The sequence below is a fragment of the Chlorocebus sabaeus genome, chromosome 25 (genome assembly GCF_047675955.1).
Source record: "Chlorocebus sabaeus isolate Y175 chromosome 25, mChlSab1.0.hap1, whole genome shotgun sequence".
Lineage (NCBI taxonomy): Eukaryota > Metazoa > Chordata > Mammalia > Primates > Cercopithecidae > Chlorocebus > Chlorocebus sabaeus.
Window position 1 is genome coordinate 1,610,769 of NC_132928.1, and position 24,475 is coordinate 1,635,243.

General features: G+C 41.6%; 1 protein-coding gene across 1 annotated transcript in view; it reads right to left on the reverse strand.

The window, feature by feature from the left end:
• Nucleotides 1-778: 778 nt before the first annotated feature.
• The window catches only part of PRSS38 (serine protease 38), a 28,908-nt gene continuing 5,211 nt past the window's right edge, over nucleotides 779-24,475 (reverse strand). Inside the window, exons 4-5 of the mRNA XM_007988217.3 lie at nucleotides 1,371-1,513; nucleotides 779-1,033 (exon numbers count right to left, since the gene is read on the reverse strand). Of these exons, the coding sequence (XP_007986408.3) occupies nucleotides 779-1,033; nucleotides 1,371-1,513 (398 nt within the window). The remainder of the gene's footprint in view (nucleotides 1,034-1,370; nucleotides 1,514-24,475) is intronic.

Below are 24,475 nucleotides of genomic sequence, written 5' to 3' on the forward strand. Positions count from 1 at the left end.
CACTTGTCATTTCTCATTTTGTATATTTTTGTTCTCATCTCGTATCTTGAGTAGGTTAGTGATCTCCCCCAACCCCTGTCCACTGTTTGATTTTTTCCAAGGAGCAGACTTTCGAAATATGAGTTTTTGGTGCTTTTCTGACTTGGGGCTCCTTCATGCTTCATCGTGTTTGTTCCTTCCTGGTGTCTACTTTCAGCTCAGGTTACCGCCTCAACACTTTTTTTTTTTTTTTTTTGGAATTGGATGTTTAAATGTCTGCAGCTGTTTTATATGTACAGGTGTAGGCATGTAAGCAATGACCTTTCCTCGGGCCTGGGCTTTGACCAGGAGTTGTCTCCACACATTCAGAGGAGTGTGTCTGTGTCATCACCCCTCTGTTTCTGGAAAAAGCTGATTCGGTCTGTGCTTCTCCTTTCCTGAGAGTCTGAGGAGGGGTGATAGTCTCTCCTTTCTGTGCATAGAAGAGGACAATGACTCTGGCAGGGGCAGAAGGAGCCACACAGGTGATCTCAGAGGCTTGCTTTGTAAATATTTAATGATCTTATCAAATCTCAGGTGCACTCTGCCCAAGCTGGGTTCTCCCTGGCCCGCCGCTCTCCCCCTTCCCTTTCTTCTTTGTACACTTGCTCATCACCTCCTGGACTCAGCATCCACCCTTGGGATAGGTGGCCCTTGCCTGCTTCAGAGAGACCAGGACAGGAGATGCTTAGGGCTCTGGAGGCAGCTGGGCTGGGGCAGGTTGTGCAGCCGTGAGAATGCTAGAGTGGGTATCCTGACCTCACAGCACTGACCAGCCAGCCATCATGGCCACAAGGACACTGAGAGTGGCCCCCAGAGCTGGAGAGAGAGCAGGGGCTGGCTGAGCAGGAGTGGGTGTGATTTCTATGTTATAACATATCCATTCTGAGAAATAGGAAACACTGGCATACACTCCAGGGTACAGGGGGTTGGTGCAACCTCGGCCCCAGCTCACAATTCCAATCTGCAACCAGCTGCGGTTGAATTCACACACAAGTGGGCCCCCGGAGTCGCCCTAGAAAGGAAGAGGGAGTTATTGTGAACTGGGAGTCCCAGGTCTGCTGCCTCCTGCACCTGTCTCTCGGTGCAAGGGGGTGGCTGTGCAGGCCCTGCTGGAAGGGGCCAGTGTCCCCCTCTCACCCAGCCCCCCTACTGGCTGCAACACAGCCCAGAGCTGCAGGGAGGCCTGCTGCAGGCATGCGGCATTCGTACATTGTCATGCATCGCCCTGTTCAGCTCAGGGCACGGCTGCAGGGCTCCTGCTAGTCAGTGGGAGGCCAGAGCGGGGTCCCCTGGGGTCCACAGGCACAGGGCACCCGTGACCTCTGTCTCACGGACCAGGAGGGGCACACCTCACACACGGTCTTAACGTTCAGGATGTCCCCAGCACACAGCATGTCGGGCATGATGTAGGACATGTGTCCGTAGAGCAGGCGGCACCAGGGCTCCGGGATCAGCGGGAGCTGCACCTCCTGCAGCTCATCTGAGGTCTCACCTGTGGGAGGAGGGCTCCTGTGAGGGGGCAGCGCCTGCCTTGGGTGGGGTGGGGGGATCCCTGCCCCACAATGGACACCAAGGGGACAGCCCATGGAGAGGAGCCCCACCACACATAGGGAGGAGCCCTAACAACACAGAAGGATGAGTCCCACCATACATAGGGAGGAGTCCTGACCACACATAGGGAGGAGCTCCACTATAGATAGGGAGGAGCCCCATCACACATAGGGAAGAGCCCCACTACACATAGGGAGGAGTTCTGACCACACATAAGGAGGAGTCCCACCACACATAGGGAGGAGCCCTAACCACACATAGGGAGGAGCCCCACCACACATAGGGAGGAGTTCTGACCACACATAGGGAGGAGTCCCACCACACGTAGGGAGGAGCCCCACCACACATAGGGAGGAGCCCTGACCACACATAGGGAGGAGCCCCACTGCACATGGTGAGGAGTCCCACCACACACAGGGAAGAGCCCTGAACACTCAGAGGGAGGAGCCCCACCAAATGAGGAGGAGCCCTAACCACACATAGGGAGGAGCTCCACCACAAACCGGAAGGAGCACTGACCACATAGGGAGGAATCCCACCACACAGGTAGGAGTCCTGACCACACATAGGGAGGAGTCTCACCACACGGAGAGAGGAACCCTGACCACTCAGGGGAAGGAGCCCTACCACATGTAGGGAGAAGCTTTGCCCACTCACAGGGAGAAAACCTCACCATTTGTGGAAGGTAGGGGAGGAAGCCTTGACCACAGACAGGGAGTAACTCCAATGACCCATGAATGAAGTCCCAACCACAGATGGGGAGGAGCCCAGGTCTCACTGGGGAGGATCCCCACCACATACTGAAGGAACACTAACCCTAAGCCTAACCCCTAGCCCTAACCCCAACCCTATGTTTGGTTTCCTGAATATTTATATCAAAAAGAAACAATTATAAAAGTTAAAACAAAAGATGTCAAAGTAAGAGAGTGTTCCATGAAGAGTCAAATCAGGACAGAACAGTCTACGGAGTTGAAAGTCACATAGAGGCTTTGTTTGTTTGTTTGTTTGTTTTGTTGTTTTGAGACCGGGTCTCACTCTGTCGCCCAGGCTGGAGTGCAGTGGTGCAATCTTGGCTCACTGCAACCTCCACCTCCCAAGTAGCAGAGACTACAGGTGGGCACCACCATGCCTGGCTAATTTTTATATTTTTAGTAGAGATGGGGTTTCACCATGTTGGCCAGGCTGGTCTTGAACTCCTGACCTCAGGTGATCCACCTGCCTTGGCCTCTTAAAGTGCTGGGATTACAGGCATGAGCCACTGTGCTTGGTCGGTTTTTTGTTTGTTTTTTATTTTTTTTTCAGATGGAGTTTCATTCTTATTGCCCAGGCTGGAGTACAATGCAGTGGTGCTATCTTGACTCACTGCAACCTCTGCCTCCCAGGTTCAAGTGATTCTCCTGCCTCAGCCTCCCAAGTAGCTGGGATTACAGGCGTGTGCCACCACACCTGGCTAATTTTGTATTTTTGGTAGAGACGGGGTTTCTCCATGTTGGTCAGGGTGGTCTCAAACTCCCGACCTCAGGTGATCTGCCCAGCTCAGCCTCCCAAAGTGTTGGGATTATAGGCATGAGCCACAGCGCCCGGCTGGTTTTTATTTTTTGTTTTTGTGTATGTATGTGTTCAAAGATTTGTTGGGTGTGGGAGAATGGGAGAAGAGGGAAAATGAAAGAGGGAATATGTGTTGTTGTGGAATTGCATATCATGTAATATCATCTAAGCGACCCAAATAAATATGAGGGCTACTTTTCAGTTACGTTTGGTTTCCTGGCCTTGACTGGGGCACTGTAAACCAAGTCTTGTGGCCTGTGGTTCACGTATGCATCCTGGAACCCTGTGCTACATTATATATGGATGCCTTTTTAACTAATTCAGCCAAGACAAGGCTACACATGTCTCATAGAAAGGGCATGGCTATTCCTAGTGCCCGTCTCAGGGTGTTAGGAAAATATAAAGGCTGGTCCTCATCAGAGAGGGTGAAGTCTACTGCTCCTGTGATCAAGGTTGGAGCCTTCCAATCTGTGGGCTGTTGTTCCTGAGGGCAACAGATTCTCTGCAAAGGCCTGGGAATCCATGGATATACTTACCATGACCTGTCTGTCAAAGATGCATGGTAAGAAGTTCCCTCAGAGGCCGGGCGCGGTGGCTCACGCCTGAAATCTCAGCACTTTGGGAGGCCAAGGAGGTGGATCATCTGAGGCTGGGAGTTCGGGACCACCCTGACCAACATGGAGAAACCCTGTCTCTACTAAAAATACAAAATTATCCAGGTATGGTGGCACATGCCTGTAATCCCAGCTACTTGGGAGGCTGAGGCAGGAGAATCACTAGAACCCGGGAGGCGGAGGTTGTGGTGAGCTGAGATCGCGCCATTGCATTCCAGCCTGGGCAAAAAGAGCGAAACTCTATCTCAAAAAAAAAAAAAAGAAGAAGTTCCCTCAGAGGAGGAGAGGTGGAAAGCCAGATGGGGCAGGGTCACAGAAGCAGATACAGTGCTCTAGTTGTCAGTGCTCTAGTTTCCTTGTTGGATTGGTGTCCATATTATTATAAGCAAGCAAACACTAAAAGAGCGCTGTGCAGGAACCAACGAAGAGTAAATTGTTTTTGATCTGAGAATTAGAATGAATCCAATTCTGTGCCCCAAACAAAGAGAGATGGACAGACACCAGACATATAAAATGGCATCCAGTGTCTCAGAAGGGAGAGAGGGCAGAGATGAATTTGAGAAAGCTTTCCTGGAATGAGGGTACCTTGAAGCATGGATATGACCTGGGCCTACAGATCATATAGGTCGACATGCAGGCACCATTCGCCTGCCCTACTGCTATAGTTGGGATGTTTGTCCCCTCCAAATCCCATGTTAAAATTCAACTCCAAATGTTGGAGGTGGGCCTAAAGGGAAGGATTTGGGTCCTGGGGAGTGCATCCCTCATGAATAGATTGGTGCTGTGGAGGTGAGGGGAGCGAATTCTCATTCTATTAGCTTCCAACAGACAGAGCTGGTTGTTAAAAGGAGCCTGGGAACTCTCCTCCCCTCTGGCCATGTGGTTCCTTCCCCTTCCGCATGAGTGGAAGCAGCCTGAGGCCCTGAAGCAGACGCCAGCACCATGCTTCCTGTACAGCCTACAGAACCCTGCGACAAAAAAACTTCTTTTCTAGAAACTACCCAGCCTCAGGTATTCCTTTACAGCAACACAAATGGACTAAGACACCTGCCTGCTCACATGCCCTGGAGGAGATGAGGAGGATGCAGACATTTGTGAGACAGAGCTGGAGAACGAGGGCTGTTACTGGGAGGTGAGTGGTCCTGGTTTTGGGTGAACTGAATTTGGGCCTTGGGTTAACCCTTTCCTGGTTGTGGTTAAAAATGAAAGACTAGTGAAAAATGTGGTCAAGGATTACTGGATTTAAAGCAGCATTCATGCCAATATAATGTATAGAAGAAAAATACAGAACAAAAGTGTAAGGGGTTAAAGAAGAAAATGGAGTTACGCTATTTAAAGTGTTTGTACGCTGAGTAGTAAAATAGGAGTGCAGGGGAAATGAACTGCACTAGTGGGTCCTCTTCTCCGCCTTTCCCACATGGGTGCCCTCTGCCATATGTCTTGCGGTTCCTCTCATCGAGGTGTGGTGTCGCATTTCACCAGTCCTTGGATCTGAATTTTGCCACGGACATGGTTTGGTCAACGGGATTTAAGCAGGGGCTTGGAAAAGTGCTTGTTTCTCACTCTCTTGAATCTTCACCATTGCCAAGGGGCACGCCACCTGCTGGATGGAGACAGTTGCATGGGGCAGAGTCCAGCCCCTCAGCTCAGGCTCTCTCAGGCCAGCCAGCAGCCCAATGGGAGAAGCTCAGCCCAACCAGAAGAACCCACAGGTTACATCACCAACCCACAGCTGCCTGAGCTCAGTAAAGGCCCATTGCTGGGTGAACCAGGGCTGCTCACTCTTTATAATGCAGCATTCTTGTGGCAATAGATAAATGATACAGAAATGGCATCTAGGAATTAGAGGCTTCTCTAAAATATCAAAAACGTGGCCTTGGTTTTGGAAGCTCGTGGCTAGCAGCACTCACAGTAGGATCTGGAAAAATGAAGGGAAAACTGATATAGGAGGTTGGGAAGATGGTGGCTTGGGGGATGAAGTGGCACAAACTGTTGCTGACGGAGACATGGAAAGTACAAAATATGTTTAATGAACTTGAGAGACTTCACAAGATGACTTCCAGGCTGAATGACGAAAGCCAAATGGCGATTCTGGCTGGGGAAAAGGCACTACAGAAAAGAGAGGAACTCGAAAGAGAAGACGCCAATTTTCAAACAACTGTAGAGGACCCACAGTGAAGAAGGGGTGAGCAAACTCCATAAGGGACTGAAATGTAGACACTGTAGGCTCTACAGGCCGTCTCAGCTCTGCAGCCACTGCTCCACTCTGCTGTTGTGGAATGGAAACAGCCAGAGACAATATGTAAATAAACAGGCATGTATGTGCTTGAAGAAAAATGTAGGGACACTGAATTTTGAGTTTTAAATAATTTTCATGTTTTATGAAATATTCCTCTTTTGGGTTTTTTTTCCCCCCAACCATTTAAAAGTGTAGGCTGGGTGCACTGGCTCATCTGTAACCCCAGCACTTTGGGAGACTGAAGCAGGAGGATCACTTGAGCCCAGGAGTTTGAGACCAGCCTGGGCAACATAGCGAGACCCCCATCTCTACAAAAAATACAAAAATTAGCTGGGTATCGTGGCACACGCCTATAGTCCCAGCTGCTCAGGAGGCTGAAGTGGGAGGATTGCCTGAGCCTGGGAGTTTGAGGCTGCAGTGAGCTATGATCAATGCACTGCACTCTAGCCTGAGACCGTGTCTCAAAATATAAAATAATATTTTAAAAACAAAAGTGTAAAAACCATCCTAAACTCACAGACAACACAGAACCAAGCAATGGAGTGGATCTGACTCCTCGTCTGTAGTTTACTGACCCCTATAAGACAGGGGCTGCGGTTTTCTGGGTTGGAAAATTAAACTGAGTCTGTTCTCAAGTCTTTCTAGCTAGCAAAATATTCTGAAAATAAAATAAAGCCTGGGGGCAAAGAGAAAATCAAGCAAAACACGGCTTGGAATAAAGATCTGCTCAGGGTGTGGCCGTTGGCACCTGTGCTAAGGCATTCTGTGCTAAGTCCTAGGAAGAATTAAGAAAGTTCCCGGTAGACATCCTCTGCTGGATGACAGTGACTCTAAGTACCCTCGGGGTGCTGTCCCTCAACAGTCTAACACACCCAAAAAGGCAGCGATGACATTTAGAAAGTGTTACCTCAGAAAGAGTGGTGGCACATCGAGGATGTCAGGAGAAGACATAAGAATCTAAGATCTGTACTTGTAAAACTGTCACCAGTCTGAACTGGTGAACAGGATGTTCACAATGTCAAAAGGCCACTAAGCCAAGAAAATCTGAGAAAGTTGCTCACATGCAATATATATAAAAGACCTTTTAAAAACTTATTTTTCAGTTACATACCTTTTTTTTCTTTTTTCCCTGAGACAGGGTCCTGCTCTGGTTACATACCTTTTTTTCTTTGAGACAGGGTCTTGCTCTGTTACAGGCTGGAATGCAGTGGTATGATTATGGCTCACTGCAGCCTGGACTCAAGCCATCCTGAGCTCAAACCATCCTCCTGCCTCAGCCTCCCAAGTAGCTGGGACTACAGGTATGCACCTCAATGCCTGCCTAATTATTTTATTTTATTTCCTTTTTTGTAGGGATGGGGTCTCACTATATTGTCCAGACTGGTCTCAAACTCCTGGCCTCAAGCAATCCTCCTGCCTCAGCCTCACAAAGTGCTGGGATTACAGGCTTGGACCACTGCACCTGGCTCAGTTGCATACATTTAAACAGGGGTATGTTTTATTAAAGCATTCAGGCAACACTGACTTCCTTAGGGCTGGCAGGAAAAGAAGCATAAAAATGCAAAACATTGTTGGCTGAACCTGAATGTATCCGCGTTACCTCGCATGGACCAGTTTGTGCTGCCAGAACACTTATTCCTTGGCATTAAAATGGAGCCGTAGAGCTGGGCGTGGTGGCTCATGCCTGTAATCCCAGCACTTTGGGAGGCCAAGGCAGGTGGATCACTTGAGCCCAGGAGTTCGAGACCTGGGCCTGGGCAACATAGCAAGGCCCTAGCTCAATTTTTTTAAAATAAAATAAAATAAAGAATTATATTGGAAAAAAGAAATACAGTCATTGCATGTATTTACAATTATCATAGACACACAAATGGTGAAATACTACAAAGAAATAAGAGTTTTCACATTATAATGGCCAAAACATCCATCTAACTTGCTTGAAGCAAACAAAACTTAAACCTGAGTATGTAAGTCCTATAGCTTAAGACATCCTGACATCATGACAAACAGACAGAATGAACATTTTTCAAAGCCTGCTTAAGGAGTAGCCAAGGAGACGAATGCAAAAGAAAGGATGTCTCAGGGAACAGGACCAAGAGCCATGGAAAACAATGGATCATTCGAAACCTTAGCAGGCATTTTGTAGAAATGAGGGGGCTGACTCCAAACACAAGTGGAAATGCAAAGGCTCCAGAGTGCCCGTGCTGGCTCTGACTACTAGACTGCAATGCTCATCTGCAGCGGTGGTGCTCAGGAGAGGGCCGTGGACAGCACTGAAAGCCCACTGAGGGTCACGCATGGAGTCACAACAGACATGACACTGCCACCAGCTGGCTCAAACTTGGCCTTTTCCCCACACCATATGCAAAAATTAATTTCAGATGGATCTTATGCCTAAATATAAAAATTAAATTCAAAATGCTTCTAGAATAAATGTTGAAAATTGTCTTTGTAAACTTACAATAGGCAAATCTTTATAAACAGAATATAAAAGACCCCCCATGTGTGAAACCAAAATATTAATATAAAAATAAATTGGACTTCATCAAAATTAAAAACTTTTTCCCACCAGAAGACACTGCTAAGAAAATTAAAAGCTGGCCAGGTGCAATGGCTCATGACTGTCATCCCAACACTTTGGGAGGCTGAGGTGGGAGGAATGTTTGAAGCCAGAAGTTTGAAACCAGCCTGGGGAACAGAGCAAGACCCCATCTCTAAAAAAGAAAAATAAAACAAAAAAAGAAAATGACAAACCAAGTCACAGTCTGGTAGAAAATATTTGCAATACACATCGAAATACATGTATCCAGAATATATAAAGAACTCCTACAAGTCAGCAAACCTCAAGAAGGGGTCATGACACATGAATAGCATAACTGAAATGAAAAAGATGGCACTACCAAGTATCGGCAAAGAGGTGCAGCAACTAGCACTCTCCTACATTGCTCACAGGATTGAAAAATGGCATGACCACTTTAGAAACACGTTTGGCAGTTTCTAATAAAGTTGAATTTATCCCTACACCACAGCCAACAGATTCTACCAAGCATAGACCCAAGATAAATAAGTACGTATATTCCCCAAAAGACTTGCACAGTAATATCTGTTGCAGACGTATTCACATGACCTAAACACTGATGGCAGCCCAGACGTCTATTAGTAGGACTATGGAGAGAAGAAACTTTGCTGCATGCAAACACTGAAAGAAGACACAACAGAAAAAGAAGGATGAGCTGCTGATGTGGAAACATGAATGAATCTCAAAAACAGTAGTCATCGAAAAAAGTTGGGCACAGAGGGAATCCATGCTGTGTGATTTCATTAATGAAGTTTAAGAACAGGAAAAACTATTAAATGATGACAAAATTCAGAATATGGTTACCTCGGCAAGGGGGATTTGTCACCTGGGGAGACTGGACGTTTTCTCTAGTGAGGAAATGTCCTTTATCTCGGAGGGTGGTAATGGTGATGCAACAGGACTATTCGTGTGTAAAAAGTATCCAGGCGCACACCTGTGGCGCACACCTGTAGTCCCAGCTCCTCTGAAGGCTGAGGCAGGAGGATCATTTGAGCCCAAGAGTTAGAGGCGGCAGTGAGCTATGACTGTGCCACTGCACTCCAGCCTGGGTGACAGAGCAAGACCCTGCCACTAAAAGAATAAAATAAGATTAAATAAATATATAAATAAAATGTTTGTCTACACTGAAATATTTATGGATGAAATATAGTGTCTGGAATTTGCTTTAAAAAGTCATTGTAACCTCCAATGTTACAGGAAATAAAATTTTAAAAAATGAAAAAAGAATATGTTAAAATAATTGAGCTATAAACTTAATATTTGCGGATTTTACAGTTTTTAAACGATGTCTCAAAATAAAAATGTAGAGTATAAAATAAAGGCATTCTCACATGAAAGATGAGAGTTTCCAATGAAAATTCTGTTATTGAAGCTTTTATTAAAAACTTTTTTGGCTTGATCTGGTGGCTCACACCTGTAACCCCAGCACTTTGAGAAGCGGGAGGATCCCTTGAGGCCAGCCTGGGCAGTAAAACGAGACCCTCATCTCTAATAAAGAAAATTACCTGGTGTGGTGGTGCGTGCCTGTGGTCCCAGCTACTCAGGAGTCTGAGGAAGAAGGATCGCTGGAGCCCAGGAGGTTGAGGCTGCAATAAGCTGTGTTCATATTACTGCACTCCAGTCTAGGCAACAGAGCAAGACCTTGTCTCGAAAAAAAAAAAAAAAAAAAAGGTAAAAAACAAACCCCTCTTTTATAATCAGAGTCTTGTTATGTTTCCCAGGCTTGTCTCAAACTCCTGGCCTTAAGCTGTCCTCCTGCCACGGACTCCCAAAGTGCTGGGATTGCAGGCATGAGCCACCACACCTGGACAGCACTTTTTAAAAATCAAGGCAAAATTTACATTACATAAAATTAAACATTTTAAAGCAGACAATTCAGTGGCATTTAGTACATTCACAATGCCATATAACCATTACCACCATCTAATTCCAAAACATTTTCATCAAGCCAAAAGTCACCCCTAGACCCTGTCCTTGGTAGCCACCAATCTGTATTCCATCTGTATGATTTGCCTGTTCCGGATATTTCTTATACATTGAATCGCACAATATAGGACTTTTAGTGTCTGGCTTTTTCACTTAGCATTGTGTTTGTGAGGCTCGACAGTGTTGTAGCATGTATTCCATTTTATGCTTGAAACAATTTTCCATCCTACGTCTATGCCCCAGTTTCATTTTTCCACTGTGGGACATGTGAGCTGTTTCTACCTTTTGGCTACATTGAATAGTGCTACTATGAACACACATGTACATGTACTTGTTTGAACACTAGCTTTCAGTCCTTTGAGTACATACCTAGGAGTGGAGTTGTTATGCATGGTAATTGGGCCATAGGGTAATTCTATGTTTAACATTTTTTTTTTTCAGAGTTGGGGTCTTGCTGTGCTGCCCAGGCTGATCTCAAACTCCTAGGTTCAAGCAATCCTCCTGCCTTGGCCTCCCAAAGTGCTGGGATTAAAGATGAGCAGTGCACTTGGCCTGTTTAACTTTTTAAGGAACTTCTAAATTGTTTCTGCAGGGAGTATGTCATTTTTAATTCCCACCAGCAATGAACAAGGGCTCTGCTTTCTCCACACCTTTGCCAGAACCTATTTTCCATTTGTTTGATTACAGCCATTTTAGCAAGTGATGAATGGATGCTGGGGTTCTGACTTGTGTTTCCTAATGACTAATGATGTGGAGCATCCTTGCATGTGCTTGTGGACCATTTACATATTATCTTTGGAGAAATGTCAGTTCAAGTCTTCTGCCCATTTTTAAATTGGGTTGCTTGTCTTTTTGTTGAGTTATAGGAGTTCTTTATATATTCTGGATACTAGGCTTTTATCAATTCATAATTTGAAAATATTTTCTTCCATTCTTATCACTTTCTTGGTATTGTCTTTGACATACAAAAGTTTTTAATTTCAATGAAGCCCAATTTATCAATTTTTTTTTTTTTTTTAGACAATTTAGATCTGCCACCTAGGTTGGAGTGCAGTGGTGCAATCTTGGCTCACTGTAGCCTTGACCCACTGAGCTCAGGTAATTCTCCCACCATAGCCTCTGGGTAGCTGGCATTACAGGCACTTGCCACCACACCCAGCTAATTTTTTTTTTTTTTTTTTTTTCTTCTGAGATGGAGTTTCGCTCTGTTGCCCACGCTGGAGTGCAGTGGTGCAATCTCGGCTCACTGCAAACTTTGCTTCCCGGGTTCACGCCATTCTCCTGTCTCAGCCTCCCGAGTGGCTGGGACTACAGGCGCCCACCACCACGCCTGGCTAATTTTTTTTTATTTTTAGTAGAGACAGGGTTTCACCATGTTAGCCAGGATGGTCTCGATCTCCTGATCTCGTGATCCGCCCACCTCGGCTTCCCAAAGTGCTGGGATTACAGGCTTGAGCCACTGCACCCTACCCTTTTTTTTTTTTTTTTTTTTTTTTTTTTTTTTTTTTTTGAGACAAAGTCTTGCTCTGTTGCCCAGGCTGGAGTGCAGTGGTGCAACTTCGGCTCACTGCAACCTCTGCCTCCCGGGTTCAAACGATTCTCAGCCACCTGAGTACCTGGGATTACAGGTGCACACCACCACACCTGGCTAATTTTTGTATTTCTTGTAGAGACTGAGTTTCACCATGTTGCCCTGGCTGGTCTCGAACTCCTGGACTCAACTAATCCACCCACCTTGGCCTCCCAAACTGTTGGGATTATACACATAAGCCACTACACCTGGCCAATTTATTTTGATGCTCATGTTTTTGTTGTCTCTAAGAAACTATTGCCAAGTCTAAGGTCATGATTTCTTGACCTATGTTTCTGTATTTGTTTCCTAGGGCTGCTGTCACGAAGTACCCCAAACTGGGCAGTTTCAAACGACAAAAAGTTTTTGTCTCACAGCTCTGCAGACCAGAAGTCTGATGTTAAGGTGTCAGAAGGGCCAGGCTCCCTCTCAGGGGTCTCAGGGAGGATCCCTCTTTTCCTCTTCCTAGCTTCTAGGATTTTGCCAGAAATCCTTGGCATTCCATGGCTGGCAGGTGCATGGCTCCAGTTCCTGCCTCTGTCATCACATGCATGCTCCATGCCTGTGTCCCTTCTCCTCTTCCTATATGTACATCAGTCATATTGGATAAGGCCCCACCCTAACATCCTCATCTTAACTTGATTACATCTGCAAATAGCCTATTTCTAAAATGTTCCATTTATGACTACTGGGGGTGTTAACTTCAATATGTCTTTTGGGGGACATAATTCAACCAATGACAGTTTTATTCTAAAATTTTATACTTTGAGTTGATATACTTAGTCTTCAATAACTTCTGTGGTAAATTTTGTATATGGTATGAAGTAAGGGTCCAACTTCATTCTTTTGTATGTGAATGTCTAGTACAACTTGTTGAACAGACGGTTCCTTCTCCATGGAATGGACTTGGCACCTTCATTGAAAATGAATGGGCCAGTTATTCTGGACTCTCAATTCTATTCCATTGGTCTCTATATCTTTCCTTATGCCATAACCCATGATTTTGACTCTTGCAGCTTCATGGTATATTTTGAAATCAGGAAGTATGAGTCGTCCAACGTTGCTTTTTTTTTTTTTTCCCCAGGATGGAGTCTCGCTCTTGTTGCCCAGGCTAGAATGCAGTGGCACGATCTTGGCTCACTGCAACCTCTGCCTCCTTGGTTCAAGTGATTCTCCTGCCTCAACCTCCCAAGTAGCTGGGATTACAGGCGCCCACGACCACACCCGGCTAATTTTGTATTTTTAGTAGAGATGGGTTTCACCATGTTGGCCAGGCTGGTTTCGAACTCCTGACCTCAGGTGATCTGCCCATCTCGGCCTCCCAAAGTGCTGGCATTACAGCGTGAGCTACTGCACTCGGCCAGGTTGTTCTTTTTTAAGATTGTTTTAGCTATTTGTGGCCTCTTCTAATTACATATAAATTTGAAGACTGACTTTCTTATTTCTGCAAAAAGGGGCATTGGTATCTTGATAAGGACTGTGTTTGTAGATCACTTTGGGTAATATTGTCATCTTAACAATATTAAGTCTCCCAATCCATGAACATCAGCTGTCTTTGCATTTATTTATGTTTTCAAAAATTTCTTTCTGCAGCGTTCTGTAGTTTTCAATGTCATTTTGTAGTTTTCATTTTCTTGGATACATTTTTATCATAGGTATGTTTTGGTTTGGGTGCCACTGCAGATGGGAAATTTTCTTATTTTCCTTTTTGAATTGTTCATTGAGGTTGTATAGAAGCACGACTTATTTTTTTGTGTGTTGATTTTGCACCGTGCCACTTGGCTGGATTTTAAAAATTATCTGTAGTTTTATTTTGTTGTTACTGAGTGTTTGTTTTTAGGATTCATTGGGATTTTCATTGGGATTATATATAGGATCATGTCATCTGCAAACAGAGATAGTTTTACTTCTGCATTTCCAATTTGGATTTCTTTTATTTATTTTTCTCACCTAATTTGTCTGTCTAGAGCTTCTGGTATAATGTGGAATACCAGTGGTGAAAGCAGGCATCTTAATTTTGTTCCTGATCTTGGAGGGAAAGCTTTCAGTCTTTAACCATTTTTGTATTTCACCAGAATTAAATCAGTATTAATCTGACTGGATTGTGATAAACAAAGCAAGCCCTACAACCACTGTTTAGAAAACATCTTTTGAAATATAGTCTAAAAAATCAAGGGAAGAATGAAAATGGCATACCAAAAGTCACTTTGTTAACATAAAAGAAGGCATGGAAAAATGAATAGAGGAAAGAGATTATATAGATACATAGAAAACATTTAGCAAAATGGCAAATTTAAATCCACAAAATCAATAATTACATTATATGTGAAGAAGGACTAAATACTTCAACCAAAAGGCAGAGATTTCCAGGCTAGATAAAAAAGGAAGACCCAACTGTATGCTTTCTACCAAAAGATACACTTTGGATTCAGAGGCATATATAGATTGAAAGTGAAAAGATGAAAAAAGATATCCATGCAAACAGTAATTGTAAGAGAGCCTAAGTGGCTAGATCAATATCAGACAAAACAAACTTTAAAACAAATGTAACTAGGGACAAAGAAAGACAGTTGATTAAATGATAACAGAATCAACACACCAAGGAGACATAATTATAATTATATGTGCACCCAATCAATCAGAGCCTGAAAATATGTGAAGCAAAACCTGACATAATTGAAAGGAGAAATAAACAATTCAGCAGTCATAGAGATTTTAGTACTCTACTCTAAATAACTGCTTTTTTTTTTTTTTTTTTTTTTTAAGATGGAGTCTTGCTCTGTCACTCTGGCTGGAGTGCAGTGGTGTAATCTCGGCTCACTGCAACCTCCGCCTCTTGGCTTCAAGTGATTCTCCTGTCTCAGCCTCCCAAGTAGCTGGGACTACAGGTGCATGCCACCACACCCAGCTAATTTTTTATATTTTTAGTAGAGATGGGGTTTCACCGTGTTAGCCAGAATGGTCTCAATCTCCTGACCTGGTGGAGTGCTGGGATTACAGGCGTGAGCCAGTGTGCCCGGCCCAATAACTGCTTTTAAAAGACAGAACACCAATAAGGATATGGAAGACTTAAAAATGTTATCAGCCAACTGGACCTGTGACTTATAAAAATTTCCACACCAATGACAGCAAGACACATATTCTTTCCAAACACACATGGATCATTTACCAGGACAGACCATACTCTAAGCCATAGTACATATCTCCATAAGTTCAAAAAGTATAAAATTATAGCAAGTATTTTTTCTAAGCACAAGGGCATTAAAGTTAAAATTAAAATAGAAATTTTATTTGGAATTCACCAAATACTTATAATTAAGAAACTTTGAAGAAAAAATTATGAGGGAAATTAGATAATATCCTCAACTAAATGAAAACAAAAACATGGTATACCAAAATTTGTGGGAAGCATTTAAAACAGTGCATAGAGGGAAATTTATAACTTCAAATGCTTATATTAGAAGAAGAAGAAAGGTCACAAACCACTCTAAGCTTCCACCTTATGAAAGTAGAAAAAGAACAATTAAATTCAAAGCAATCAGAAGAAAGAAAATAAGAAAGATGAAAGTGGAAATCAATGAAATAGAAAACAGAAAAGTAATACAGAAAATCAGTGACCAAAAATCAGTTCTTCAAGAAGACAACCAGAATTGATAAACCTTTAGTTATAATGACAAAGATAAAAATAGAAAAGATGCCAATTACCAAAATCAGGAAAGATGAAATATTACTACTATCCTTTTAGAAATTAAAATAAATGATGAGACTATTATGAACAACTGTGTGCTATCAAATGAGACACCTTAAGGCCAGGCGTGGTGGCTCATGCCTGTAATCCCAGCACTCTGGGAGGCTGAAGTGGGCAGATCATCTGAGGTCAGGAGTTCGAGACCAGCCTGGCCAACACGGTGAAACCCTGTCCCTACTTGAAAAAAAAAAAAAAAAAAAAAATTAGCAGGGCTTGGTGGTGGGTGCCTGTAATCCCAGCTACTCAGGCAGGAGAATCACTTGAACCCGGGAGGTGGAAGTTGCAGTTAGCTGAGATCACACTATTGCACTTGCCTGGGTGACAAGAGCAAAACTCTATCTCAAAAAAAAAAAAAAAAAAAAGTAGACACCTTAAACTAATTCAAGAAGAAATGGGAATCTGAATGCACCTGTATAAGAAAATGTAAAAGTAATAGGACAATAATAAATACATAAAGTAAATAACAAATTAAATAAAATATCTTTCTGTAAAGAAAAGCCCAGGCCCAGGTGGCTTTACTCATGAATTCTATCAAATCTTTAAGAAGGAAACAATACCAATACTATAAACACGAATATTATTCTGATACCAAAACCAGACAAAAACATCACAAGAAAAATTCAGCCAATATGTCTCATAAATATAGTTGCAAAAATCTTTAACAAAGTATTAACAAATTGATTCCAGCAACCTAGAAAGAATATTATACACAATGACCAAGAGGGATTAATCATAGGAATGCAAGGTGGGTTTAATATCCAAAATTGAATATAATATATCAATAACATAAAAATCAGGAGCCACAGGAACATATTGATAGATATAGAAAAAGCATTTCTTACTCCTATTCATAAGAAAGATACTCAATAAACTAGGAACAAAAGAAGTCCTCCTCAATCTGCTAAAAGATATCTACAAAAAACCCCACAGCTCACATCATTCTTGATGCTGAAAGACTAAACATTTCCCCCACTAAGAAGAAGAACAAGGCAAGGATATCCACTATTCCCAGCTGTATTGAACATTAGATTAGAGATTGTAGCCAGTGTAATGAGGCAAGAGACAGAAATGCTACCCACACTGGAAAGTAAGAAGCTGTCTTTGCTCACAAACAACATAATATATGAAAAAACTCATAGTGAATTACAAAAAATGATAAGAGGGATATCACCACTGACCCCACAGAAATACAAACCACCAACAGAGAATACTATAAACACTTCTATGCACATAAACTAAAAAAATCTAGAAAAGAAACTAGAAAACTAGAAAATAAATTCCTGGACACATACATGCTCCCAAGACTGAACCAAGAAGAAATTGAAACCCTGAACAGACCAATAACAAGTTCTGAAATTGAAGCAGTAATAAATAGCCTACCGACCATGAAAAGCCCAGAACCTGATGGATTTGCAGTTGAATTCTACCAGAGGTACAAAGAAGAGCCGGTTCCATTTCTACTGAAACCATTACAAAAAAAATGAAAAGGAGGAACTTCTCCCTAATTTGTTTTATGAGGCCAGCATCATCCTGATACCAAAACCTGGCAGAGATACTACAATGACCACAACAAAACTTCAGGTTAATATACTTGATGAATATCAATGCAGAAATCCTCAACAATATACTGGCAAACCGAATCCAGCAGCACATCAAAAAGCTTATCCATCACAATCAGGTTGGCTTCATCCCTGGGATGCAAGGGTGATGCGACATACGCAAGTCAATAAACGTAATCCGTCACATAAACAGAACCAATGACACAAACCATGTGATTATCTCAATAAATGCAGAAAAGGCCTTTGATAAAATTAAACATCCTTTCATGTTAAAAACTCTAAACTAGGTGTTGAAGGAACAGACCTCAAAATAATAAGAGCCATATATGACAGACTCACAGCCAATATTATACTGAATGGGCAAAAGCTGGAGGCAGTCATTGCCCTTGAAAACCGGTACAAGAGAATGCCCTCTTTCACCACCTTTTCTTTTTTCTTTTTTTTTTTGCTTTCTGAGACAGAGTTTCACTCTGTCACTCAGGCGCTATCTCAGCTCACTGCAACCTCCGCCTCCCGGATTCAAGTGATTCTCTTGCCTTAACATGCCGAGTAGCTGGGACTACAGATGTGTGCCATCACGCGCAGCTACTTTTTTGCATTTTCAGTAGAGATGGGTTTCACCATGTTGGCCAGGCTGGTCTCAAACTCCTGACCTCAGGTGATCCACCCGCCTCGACCTCCCAAAGTGTTGGGATTACAGGCGTGAGCAACCGTACCCAGCCTTACCACTTCTATTAAACATAATATTGGACGTTCTGTCCAGGGCAATTAGGCAAGAGAAAGAAATCAATGGTGTTCAAATAGGAAGACAGGAAGTCAAATTATCTTTGCAGATGACACGATCCTATATCTAGAAAACCCCATTGTCTCAGCCCCAAAGCTTCTTAAGCTGGTAAGCAACTTCAGCAAAGTCTCAGGATACAAAATCAATATGCAAAACTTGCTAGCATTCCTATACACTGACAACAGGCAAGCAGAGAGCCAAATCATGAATGAATTCCCATTCATAATTTTTACAAAAAGAATAAAATACCGCCGGGCGCGGTGGCTCAAGCCTGTAATCCCAGCACTTTGGGAGGCCGAGACGGGCGGATCACAAGGTCAGGAGATCGAGACCATCCTGGCTAATACAGTGAAACCCCGTCTCTACTAAAAAATACAAAAAAAATAGCCGGGTGAGGTGGCGGGCGCCTGTAGTCCCAGCTATAGGGAGGCTGAGGCAGGAGAATGGCACAAACCCAGGAGGCGGAGCTTGCAGTGAGCTGCGATCCGGCCACTGCACTCCAGCCTGGGCGACAGCGCGAGACTCCCTCTCAAAAAAAAAAAAAAAAAAAAAAAAAAAAAAAAAAAGAATAAAATACCTAGGAATACAGCTAACAAGGGAAATGAAGGACCTCTTCAAAAGGAACTACAAACTGCTGCTCAAAGAAATCAGAGGGGACACAAACGAGCGGAGAAACATTCCATGCTCATAGACAGGAAGACTCAATATTGTGAAAATGATCATATTGCCCAAAGTAATTTATAGATTCAATACTATTCCCATTAAACTACCATTGACATTCTTCACAAAATTAGAAGAAAACTATTTTAAAATTCATATGGCACAAAAAATAAAGCCTGAATAGCCAAGACAATCCTAAGCAAGAGGAACGAAGTTGGAGGCACCATGCTACCCACTTTCAAACGTACTATAAGGCTACAGTAACCAAAACAGCATGGTGCTGGAACAAGAACAGACACATAGACCAATGGAACGGGATAGAAAACTCAGAAATAAGACTGTACACCTACAATCATCTGATCTTCAACAAACCTGACAAAAACAAGCAATGGGGAAAGGATTCCCTATTTAATAAATGGTGCTGGGAGAATTGGCTAGCCATATTCTGAAAGTTGAAACTAGACCCCTTCCTTACACCACATACAAAAATGAACTCAAGATGGATTAAAGTCTTAAATGTAAAACCCACAGCTATAAAAAAAACCTAGAGGTCAGACGCGGTGGCTTACGCCTCTAATCACAGCACTTTGGGAGGCTGAGGTGGGCGGATCATGAGGTCAGGAGATCGAGACCATTCTAGCCAACATGGTGAAACCCCGTCTCTACTAAAAATACAAAAATTAGCTGGGTGTGGTGGCATGTGTCTGTAATCCCAGCTACTCCAGAGGCTGAGGCAGGACAATTGCTTGAACCAGGGAGTTGGAGGTTGCAGTGAGCTGAGATCACTCTACTGCACTCCAGCCTGGTGACAGACCAAGACTCCATATCAAAAAAACAAAAAAACTTAAAAACCTAGAAGAAAATCGAGGCAATACCATTCAGGACATAAGCACAGGCAAAGATTTCATGACAAAAATGCCAAAAGCAATTGCAACAAAAGCAAAAATTGACAAATGGGATCTAATTAAACTAAAGAGCTTCTGCACAGCAAAATAAACTATCATCAGAGTGAACAGACAACCTACAGAATGGGAGAAAATTTTTGCAATCTATCCATCTGACAAAGGTCTAATATCCAGAGTCTACAAGGAACTTAAGCAAATTTACAAGAAAAAAAATACCTATTAAAAAGTAGCAAAGGACATAAACAGACACTTCTCAAAAAAACACATACATGCAGCCAACAAACATGAAAAAAAGCTCAACATCACTGATCATTAGAAAAATGTAAGTCAAAACTACAATGAGATACCATCTCATGCCAGTCAGAATGGCTATTACTAAAAGTCAAGAAACAACAGATGCTGGTGAGGTTGTAGGACAAAGGAACAATTTTTACACTGTTGCTGGGACTGTAAATTAGTTCAACCATTGTGGAAGACAGTGTGGCAATTCCTCAAAAACCTAGAGGCAGAAATACCATCTGACCCAGCAATCCCATTACTGGGTATATTCCCAAAGTAATACAAATCATCCTATTATAAAGATATATGCATGCAAATGTCCATTGCAGCACTATTCACAATAGCAAAGACATGGAATCAACCTAAATACCCATCAATGATAGACTGAATTTTAAAAATGTGGTACGTGTATACCATGGAATACTATGCAGCCATGGAAAAAAGATGAGATAATGTCCTTTGCAGGGACATGGATGGAGTTGGAAGCCATTATCCTCAGCAAACTAATGCAGGAACAGAAAAGCAAACATCACATGTTCTCACTCGTAAGTGGGAGCTGAATTATGAGAACACATGGACACAGGGAGTGGGGAAACAACACACACTGGGGCCTGTTTGGGGGAATGGAGGGAGGGAGAGCATTAGGAAGAATAGCTAATGGATGCTGGGCTTAATACCTAGGTGATGGGATAATTTGTGCAGCAAACCACCATGGCACATATTTACCTACATAACAAACCTGCACCTCTTGCATATGTACCCCTGAACTTAAAAGTTGAAGAAAAAAAAAAAGAAAATTAGTACAACCTCTATTGAAAACTTTATAGAGATCTCTCAAAGAACTAAAAGTAGAGCTACCATTCAATCCAGCAGTCCCACCACTGGGTATTTATCCAAAAGAAAATAAGTCACTATACAAAAAAATACCCGCACTCATATGTTGATTGCAGCACTATTTGAAATAGCAAAAATATGGCTATTAGTCTGTTTTGCATAGCTATAAAAGATAACTGAGGCTGGAGAAATTATAAGGAAAAGAGGTTTATTTGTTCTGCAGACTGTACAAGAAGTATAGTGCCAGCATCTGCCTCTGGTGAGGACCTCAGGAAGCTTACAATCAGGGTAGAAGGTGAAAGGGAAGCAGGCATGTCATGTGATGCAAGAGGAAGCAAGAGAGATGGTAGGCTCTTAAACATTAGTCCAGCTTTTGCACAAACCAAATGGAGCAAGAATTCACTCATTACTGTAAAGATGGCACCAAGCCATTCATGAGGGATCCACCCCTATAATCCAAATACCTCCTACTGGCCCCACCTCAAACACTGGTGAGCACATTTTAACATGAGATTTGGAGGAAACAAACATCCAAACTATGTCAATATAGAACCAACCTTCGAGCCCACCCAGGGACAGCATGAACAAAAAAGAAAAAAAAAATAGAACCAAACTAAGTGCCCATCAACAAATGATTGGATAAAGAAAATGTGGTGTGTTTGTGTATATATATTATTTTATATTATATGTATAAATAAATAACATATACACACACACCATGGAATACTAATCAACCATAAAAAGGAATAAAATCATGTCTTTTGCAGTAACGTGGTTGGAACTGGAGGCCATTATCTTAAGTGAAATAATTCAGACAGTCAAATAATGCTTCTTCTCACTTATGAGTGGGAGCTAAATAAAGTTCACAACACAGAGAGTGGAATAATATGCATTGGAGACTCAGCAACGTAGGAGGAAGGGAAGGTGATGAAGGATGAGAAATTATCTATTGGGTAAAATGTTCACTATTTGGGTGATGGTTACTCTAAAAGCCCAGACTTCACCCCTATGCAATATATTCATGTAACAAACTTGCACTTGTACCTCCTAAATCTATAAAAATAAAAAATATATAATTTAAAAAGTAAATAAATAGGAAAAGATTTTTAGAAAAAGCACCCCTGTACTTGCGGGAATTTAGAAGGCCATGAACATGCCCAGGGTAGACACATGCTCATAAGTAAACCTGAGAAGACCAAAACTTTCATCTCAGGCTGATCCCTAGGCTTGGTGCACGCATGGCTAAGTACTGAAAAAGTGTCTTGGCACAGAGTCAATCTGCAAAGATCATAAGAAGAGTTTTTCGGTTTTGTTGGTTTTTAGTTCCTGGCATTCAAGAAAATACTGTCAAAACAGTAGCTAACAGAAGCTAGGGAATAGAGACTTCAGTGACCACATATGAGAAAGAATACAGTCTTTGAAAAATAGTTTGGGAAAATCATTAAACAGACTACTATAGCTTTCAACAACCAAAAAAACCACAGAAAACCCTGGGGTTGGAGATCATCTTATTTTCAGAGTTAATACATTATTATTATCAATACTCAGCCACATATAACATTCATTATAAGTATAAAACTCAATACTCCTGTTTTCAATAATAGTAATAATAACAACAAAAATCAGAAAAAAACTATGGCCCACTCAAGAAAACAAAATAAATGGACAGAAACTGTCCCTAAAGAAGTCTAGACAAAGACTTTAAACAAGGGTATTAAATATGCTCAAAGAGCTAAGGGAAAACATAAAGAATTAAAGAAAATCAGGAAAATGATATATGAACAAAATGATACTATTAGTAAGCAGAAATTATCAAAGGAACCAAACAGAATATTTGGCATTAAAATGCCAAATAATTGAAATGAAAACTTCACTAGAGGGGCAAAGCAGACAATTTGAGCAAGCACAAGAGAGCATAGGTGAACTTGAAGATAGGACAATTCAAATTATAAAATCTAAGGATTAGAAAGGAAAAAAGAAGAAGGAAAGTAAAGAGAGCCTAAGAGACTCCTGGGACACCACCAAATGAACCAGATATGTGTTATGGTATTTTCAGAAGGAGAAGAGAGACAGAATGAGGTAGAAAGAATATTTGAAGAAATAATAGTTCAAAATTTTGCAATCTGCTGAAATATTTAAATCTACAAATTCAGGTCGAACAAACTCCAAGTATTATAAACTCAAATAACCCCCAACAAGACACATTATAATCAAACTGTCAAAAACTAAAAGCAATGAGACAATCTTGAAATGAGCAAGAGAGAAGTGTCTAGTCGTGTACAAGGATCCTCAATCAGATTAATAGCCAATTTCTCATAAAAAACTAAGGAGATCAGAAGACAGTGTTATGATGTACTTAAAGTGCTAAAAGGAAAAAAAAGTAACCTTTCAACCAAGAATCCTGTAAGACATCATCCTTCAGAAATGAGGGAGAAATTAAGACGTTCACAGATAAACAAGAGCCATGGAAGTCTGCACCACTAGATCTTCCAAAGAGGAAATGCTAACCGGAGTGCTTCACATTGAAACTAAAGGACACAAAACAGTAAGTCAAAGCCATATGACAAATTAAAGGACTTTGGTAACGGTAAATGCATGGGCAAATATAAAAATCATTAAACCATGATATAAATCATTCTATTATAAAGATACATGCATGCATATATTTATTGCAGCACTATTCACAATGGCAAAGACATGGAATCAACCTAAATGCCCATCAATGATAGACTGGATTAAAAAATGTGATATATGTATACCATGGAATACTGTGCAAAAAAAAAAAAATGAGATCATGTCCTTTTCAGGGACATGGATGGAGTTGGAAGCCATTATCCTCAGCAAACTAACATAGGAACAGAAAACCAAACACCACATGTTCTCACTCATAAGTGAGTTTGGTTTTGAATTCCACTTTTTATTTGTTTTTTAATTCCACTTTTTATTTGCTACAGGATTCAAAAGACAAATGCATAAAAATGATTATAAATTTGTGAAATAACATCTCACAAATGAGATAACTTGGATGAAATAGACACATTTCTACAAACGTACAAATTATCTAAACTTCCACAGAAGAAATAGGAAATCTGAATAGATCTATAACAAGTAAAGAGATTGATTCAATAATAAGAATCTCCCAACAAAGAAAAGTACAGGACCAGATGACTTCACTGGTAAATTCTACCAAATATTTAAAGAAGAATTAATCAATCTTTATCACACTCCACCAAAAAATAGAAGAGGAAGAAACACTTCAAAATTCATTATATGAGACCAGAATTATCCTGATGCCAAAGCCAAAGACGCCATAAGAAAATAAAACTACAGATCATACCTTTAAGAATATGATATAAAAACCCTCAGCAAAATATTAGCAAACTATATCCAACAGCATATAAAATCATGACAAAGCGAGATTTATCCAAGGAATACAAGTGTAATTCAACATAAGAACATCAATCAATATAATATACATTAATAGAATAAAAGAAAAAAGACAACATAGGATCATCTCAACTGATGTAGAAAACTTCATCAACATTAAGAGCATTTATTTAAAAACTGACAGCTAGCATCATATTCAATGGTTAAAGACTGAAAGCATTTTCCATAAGATCAGAAACAAAACAAAGATTTCCACTTTGGTCACTGCTATT